The 6,781-nt window shown below is 52.3% G+C and overlaps 1 protein-coding gene across 2 annotated transcripts in view; it reads left to right on the top strand.

The window, feature by feature from the left end:
- Positions 1–6,781, top strand: part of TNFRSF1B (TNF receptor superfamily member 1B) — a 36,256-nt gene that overhangs the window by 17,039 nt on the left and 12,436 nt on the right. For both annotated transcript variants that reach the window (XM_006145297.3, XM_027770626.1), the window contains exons 2-6: positions 1,590–1,662; positions 4,713–4,841; positions 5,159–5,308; positions 5,810–5,903; positions 6,297–6,517. In XM_006145297.3, the coding sequence (XP_006145359.1) occupies positions 1,590–1,662; positions 4,713–4,841; positions 5,159–5,308; positions 5,810–5,903; positions 6,297–6,517 (667 nt within the window). The remainder of the gene's footprint in view (positions 1–1,589; positions 1,663–4,712; positions 4,842–5,158; positions 5,309–5,809; positions 5,904–6,296; positions 6,518–6,781) is intronic.

Genomic DNA, 6,781 nt, shown 5'->3' with positions numbered 1-6,781 from the left:
TTTTTTTTTTTTTCTTTTTTTGGAGAGGTTTTTTGCTATAGGGCATGTGCGCTCGCCAGACAGACAGAGACAGAGAGACAGAAAGCGAGAAATCACCCCCCGGGGGGATGGCCACGCCGCAATCCCTTCTCCTCCATTCTCCTCTTGGGATCTTGGGCACGCATGCACATGCGCCCGACATGAGTTTAAGCCACCAGGTCCAGGACTCGAACCGCAGTCAACTACATGGGAGTCCAGCGACGTAGCTATTACACTAACTGCCGGTCCCACATTCATTTCTTGCTCTTCTCTTCATGGAGGCATATAGCAAAGTGCTTGAGATCATGAGCTGGGAAGCAAGACCAGAACTGTGTTCAAATCCTTCCCTGTCAGGTACTGGCTCTGGAACCTTGGGCGAACACTCTGCTCTCTCCAAGCCTCAGTTTCCTGTCCTATAAAATGGCCATAGTAAGGAGAGCTTCTTTATTGGGTTGCTGGGAGGTCTCATTGAGGTTTCATACCTGTCTTGGGTCTGGACTTCTAGAAGTAGAGCCTGAGGCAAGGGTTCTTGTGAAAGTGATTTACTGGGGAGGGCTTTTAGAGGAGGGGGTGGGGCAGCAGGACAGGGCAAGGGAGGTGGCCAAGCAAGGTCATTGTCACAGTAGGGCCACCTTTGGCTTGACCCCACGGGAGTTCTGGACTGTGAATTGTACCAGAGTTGGTCTCACCTTGACGCTAAGAGATGGCCTTTTAGCTGTGGAGCCATTATCAGCCAACACCTGCCAGCTGGTAAAGGGAGCCTGAGTGGGGTGCAACAGCATCCGCTGCCTTCAGCCACTGAAGCACTGAGAACCCAGGAAGTGCTCCAGAAATGTTAACTGTTATCACCGTTAGCAACCAGCATCCATCTTCTGAGCCCCAGCTCTGCAGTGGGCCCTGTGTCAGAGGCTGAGAGTCTAGAGATGATCAGGCCAACATAGCCGCCCTGTGCATTAGAGACTAGTGTGTTCATGTGTACGTGTATGTGCATACACATGTGTGCATGTGCACCCGCATGGGTGAGAAGGACACCATTTCAGAACAATGAGATGATCGTTTGAAAGGGTCACGTCCTGCATTTGGAGAGAGGGCCAGAGGAAGAGCCAGATCAGCCTGGTCTCCCAGGAAAAGGCTGCTCAGCAGGACAACATTCAGACTGAAGGACAAAGGGACATTTCCCAGGTGCAGGAAGGAAGGGGAGGTGTCCTCAGCCGAAGGTCACTTTGTGCAGAGCCCCTTGGTCCTCTGTGACTGAGGCCACTGTCTTCTGGGCAGCTTTTGGGCTCCACGTCTACCCTATGTGGTGTTAGGAGCCAGCCCTCAGTGGGAAGGTCAGAGCCAGCGGGCTCAGTGTTACACCTGCAGACATGACTGCGCCACACAGAGCGGGAGTGAGAGGCAGAAAAGGCAGGTCCCCTCCTTCCCCCTACTTCTCCACCAAAGAACACATCCCCATGTCAAGAGAGCCCCTGAAAGGAGAAGGTCCAAACCTGCAGGATGGGGACCTGGGGTCTGGTGTGGCAGAACCTGCGGGCAGTGGTGCTGATGGCTGTCTTCTTGTTCCCTTCCAGCCTAGGAATCCATGCCAGGAGAGAGAATACTTAGACCAGACGACGAAGAGGTGCTGCAGCATGTGCCCACCAGGTGAGTGGCAGCTGGCTTCCAGGCTGGCTGCGTCCCCGAGGGCTGGGGCACTGGAGGGAAGCATGTGTGCACCGTGGCGGGAGGGAGGGGCATTCTGATTCTTATGGAACGACTTTCATGTCTTCCTTCTTTTGGCTCTTACACATGCTATTCCCTCTGCCTGGCCCACTTCCCACTCCTTCCCTCTGTTGAACTCCTGCTTATCCTTAGAACTCAGCATGGGTGCTCCCTCCTCCAGGAAGTCTGCCCCACACAGCTCAGCAAGGTCACATGCCTCCTTCGAGCCCCACTGGTGCCTGGAGTCCCTCATGGCATCTCTTTTTACACTGTGCAGCTCTGGCCTGGTTCCTCTCTGGTTAGCCCCATTGTGTGCTCCTCCAGGGCAGGGACTATGGCTTGTTCTCCACTGAATTCTCAGTACGTGGCACAATGCCTGGCACATAGCAGGGTCTTAGTGCATATTTGACTGAACCAACAAGTGCATACACATTTCACAGCTGGGGAACCCGAGGCTTGACCCATCTCCCGACGACATTCATCCATTCATTTGTTTATATCTTCCCTCATATAATACGTATAACGCTCTGCTGTGTGTTCTGAGTGCTGGGAGAACAACAGAGAGCAGGCAGACAGAATCCCTGCCCTCGTGGAGTCTGCATTTTACAGACAGCAGCCACACTCACAGACATCTGGTCCCATCTATCACTAAGTGCTGTGAGAAAAGCCAGTCAAGGAGAGGCAGAAGGACACACAGAGTGGGCCATGCTGCTTTGTGTAGACTAGTCTGGGAAGGTTTCTGTGGAGGTGACATTCAGGCAGAGTCCTGCAAGAGGTGAGGAAATAAGTCATACAAATATACAGGGAACAGCATGCCAGGTGGAAGCAACACCAAGTGCAGAGGCCCTGAGTTAGGAGCCTGTTGATGGCTTGAGAAGTAGCAGGGTGGGGACCAGCAGATGGTCTAATGGTTACATTGCTGGACTCCCACATGGCTGACTGTAGCTCGAGTCCCAGACCTGGTGGCTTCAAACTCACATTGGGCATGTGTGTATGAGTGTCCAAAATCCCTAGAGGAGAATGGAGGAGAAGGGATTGCAGTGTGGCCATATGCCTGGAAGGGAGGTGATTTCTCACTTTTTGTCTCTTTGTCTTTCTGGCAAGCACACGTACTCTATAGCAAAAATCTCTCTTAAACTGGCTGTAAATTGGTATAATGGCTGTGTCACTGGACTCCCATGTAGTCAACCGTGGTTCAAATCCCAGACCCGGTGGCTTAAACTCATGCCAGGCGTGTGTGTGTGCATGCCCAAGATCCCGAGAGGAGAATGGAGGAGAAGGGATTGCAGTGTGGCCATCCCCCTGGAGGGTGATTTCTCGCTTTCTATCTCTCTATCTCTCAGGCAAAATCCTCTCCAAAAAAAAAAAAGAAGAAAGAAGTAGCAGTGTCAGGTTGTGTAACCCAGAATGGGTAAAGGGGAATATGCTAGGAGATAGAAATACAGAGTTTAGATTTTTTTCTGAAAGAGTCTGAAAGCCGTTGAAGGCTTTGAGCTGTTAGCCTGAGATGTAGGTGAGCACACATGTAGCTGTCATCTCTCCTAGTCATTTTAAGAGAGCCCAGGAAAAGTTGCTTTTCTTTCTTTTACCAATCAGCAGGGTTTTTTTAAAAGAATTATTTCATTTTATTTTATTTATTATTATTGTTTAATATGACCAGAGAAACAGAGATAGAGAGAGACGGGAAGGGAAAACCCGCCACCAGGTCCAGGACTCGAACCATGTTCAGTCATGTGGGAGTCCAGTATTTTAATCACCATGCCACCTGCTGGCCTCCCAGCAGGGTCTTTTAAAGCAGTTACTGAATTAGCATAGCAGTGACCATGGCTGGATGGGACTGGTTACAGGGCTCAGAGGAGTAAACGCCTTAGAGATTTGTCTTGAGGTGTTCCCATCCCCCATGCCTTCTCTCAGGCTTTCAGAGCCCCATGCCCTATCCTTGATAGGATACCAGGACTAGTCTTATTGTCTCTCTTCCCTGTAGCTTATACCCTCAGAGGTGAACTTTAGCCAACTATCAAGAAGAAAGGAGTTGGCAAACCTGTTCTTAGTAAAATTTGATTGACTGATCAAAGGTCTCCAATGGTAGAATTTCAGGCTTAAATTTTTCTTTTCTTTATTCATGATAGAGTGCATGTACACATGAGAGAGAGAGAGAGAGAGAGAGAGAGAGAGTGAAAACCCTCCACAGGGTCTGGTAGCATCACAATCTTCTTCCTCCAGGCCTCCAGCCTGTTAGATCTTGGGCACTCATGCATGTGCCTGGCGTGTTTTCAGGCTGACTGGGCTGGGAATTCAAATCATGGCTGCCATTTGGATTTGACATCTTCTTTTTGTTTTCAATTAAAGAATTATTTATTGGGACCAGCAGATGGCATAATGGTTATGTCACTGGACTCCCATGTAGTCGACTGCAGTTTAAGTCCCAGACCCAGTGGCTTAAATTCATACTGGGTGCACATGCATGCACAAGTTCATAAGAGGAGCATGGAGGAGAAGGGATTGCGACGTGGCCATCCCCTGGGGCGTGATTTCTTGCTTTCTGTCTCTCTGTCTCACTCTGTCTTTCTGGCAAGCGCACTGCCCCTAAATGAAAAACCTCTCAAAAAAAAAAAAAAAAAGAGGAATTATTTGATTTAATTATTATTAATTTTAGTTTGCCTTAGGGCACTTGTGCTCACCAGAGAGAGACACAGAGAGAGAGAGAGAGAAGAAGAGAAACTGAGAAAGCAAGCTGACAGGTCTGGGACTTGAATTGCAGTCAGCATGTGAAGTCCAGCAACTCAACCACCACGCCATCTGCTGGCCCCTGGATTTGCCTTGTTTTGAGCAGCACATGACAGCTGCACCGTGGAGCCAGCCCAATTTCAGGGTATTTACAGAGTAAAGGGGAAGCACGCTTTAGAACTGTGGGACTCCAGGGAACGATGGATGAGCCCAGGCTCCTGGCAGCGGCCACACCCTGCAGAGACCGCTGGCTTTTGCTTTTCCAGGTCATTCTGTCAGGAAATTGTGCACCAAGACCTCAGACACCATATGCGTCCCCTGTGAGGACAGCACATACACCCAGTTCTGGAACTGGATCCCCGGGTGCTTCAGCTGTGACCCGCCATGCAGCCCTGGTGAGTGGGCCTAGAGAGGGTGGTCCCAGCATCCTCCCCCGGCCTCCATACACTTCATCCCCTTTGGCTATAAGCTGGTTGGATTACCCAGGCCAGTTGTTTTCATGCCCCAGGTATGAAGTGGTGTGGGCACAGCTCTTTACAGTTTATCGATGGCATTTCCTCCTCTTTCACCAAATCCTCTTCATTGCCTTCTGGAGACCAGAGCTCACTATGGGTGCTGAGTGGGAGGTGGGAGGGTGCTGGGTGCTAGGTGGGAGGGAAGAGTGGGCATGGTGGAGGCAAGAATGACCCTGGGCTGCTGTCTTGCTCCTTAGGCCAGGTAGAGATTCAGGCCTGCACTCTGGAGCAGAACCGGATCTGCACCTGCAAGCCGGGCTGGTACTGTGTGCTGAAGAGGCAGGTCGGGTGCCGGCAGTGCGTGCCACTGAGCAAGTGCCTCCCCGGCCACGGTGTGACCACACAAGGTATGGGGCTGGGTTCTAGGCCGGGTACTAGGGCCGGGTACTGGGGATCCCCTTGGGCCTCTCCTTTACAGACATTGTGGCAGTGTGACAGGCATCAATGCAGTGACATCAGCCTAGGGACATTATCAAGGTGACCAGGTGCTCGCTGCCCATCCATCTGTCCCTTTGACCTTTCTCTAGCACTCTGATTAGACAGCTTCTGTGTCCTGGGCCCTGGGGATGCAGATAGATCAGAGTAAGCCCTAAGTTGCTGGAAATCGGGGTGCTACAGGAACCTACACAACCCTGAAAGCTAGCTGTGTGTACTTGTGTGTGTAGGCTTAGAGCCTGAAGCGGAGGTCACCTCTGCTGACTTTGCTGTGTGTGTCTGTGTGGGGGGTTAAGGGGTGGAGGTGAAGCCAGAGGTTCTCAGGCTCCTCAAGCCTCCCCAGAGCTCCAGTGCCAAGGCCTACCTGTTCAGCCGTGTCTGAGTGGCTGACAGGTTCTCATTTTTCCTCAAAGCAACGGCAACATCAGACGTGAAGTGCAGTGCCTGTCCCCCAGGGACTTTCTCCGACACGACTTCATCCACAGATACTTGCAGGCCCCACCGGATGTGAGTGGCTGAGTCTTCTGATTTTGGGAGGATGTCTCGGGGATGTCTCGGGAGTGATTGTGGGACACGGAGCAGCTCTGACCCCTACTCACTCCCTTGGGTTGAGGTATTGCTGAGTCCTGTTCACCAGGAATAGTGCCCCCACTGGCTTGTCTGGGCGGGGACTGGGGGGCCCAGACAGCCAGGGCACAGGAGCTTGCCCTGGATGTCAAGACTGGCTGGGGTGTTTAGGGGAGATAGGGAAGGGATGGGAGAGATGGGCCCGAGATAGAACGTGGCATCCCTCATGCTGGCTGCTGGGACCTTGCCACTGGTTTGGCTCCCATAAATGATCCTAGCCACCCTAGCCCCTCTGACCACTGCTACCTCCTGACCAAGCCTCCTCCTCCCCAGCTGTAGCTTGGTGGCCACCCCTGGCAATGCAAGCACAGATGCAGTCTGTGCATCTGTGTTCCCCACCCAGAAGAAGGTCCCAGGTCCAGTCACCACATCCCAGCCTGTGTCCACGAGATTCCAACACAAAGAACCAACCCCAGGGCCCAGCACAACTCCCAGCACCTCACTGAGCCCAAATCCCAAAGAGCTCAGGACAGGCAGCATCTCTCTTCCAATCGGTAAGTCATGAGCCAGCTCATTTCACCCTCATTCACTCCTGCATTCCCACAGTCCTGCTGGGAGCCCGTTGTGGACTGGCCCCGTGCTCTGTCCAGGGATACAGGTAGCAGCGAGGCAGGTCTCTACTGAAGACCTGGTGCTGTCTTAGTGCTGTCGCTAGAATGCCCTGGGTGGGGAGAGATGGGGTCCGCGTTTCCCCTGGAAATAGAGATGGTCTCCTGGTTGCTTGTTGTGGATGAGAAGGGGGGATGTGGAGGGCGGGG

This window comes from Tupaia chinensis, unplaced genomic scaffold (genome assembly GCF_000334495.1).
Source record: "Tupaia chinensis unplaced genomic scaffold, TupChi_1.0 Scaffold000146_1, whole genome shotgun sequence".
Classification (NCBI taxonomy): Eukaryota; Metazoa; Chordata; class Mammalia; order Scandentia; family Tupaiidae; genus Tupaia; species Tupaia belangeri.
This window is presented reverse-complemented; position numbering and strand designations above follow the sequence as displayed.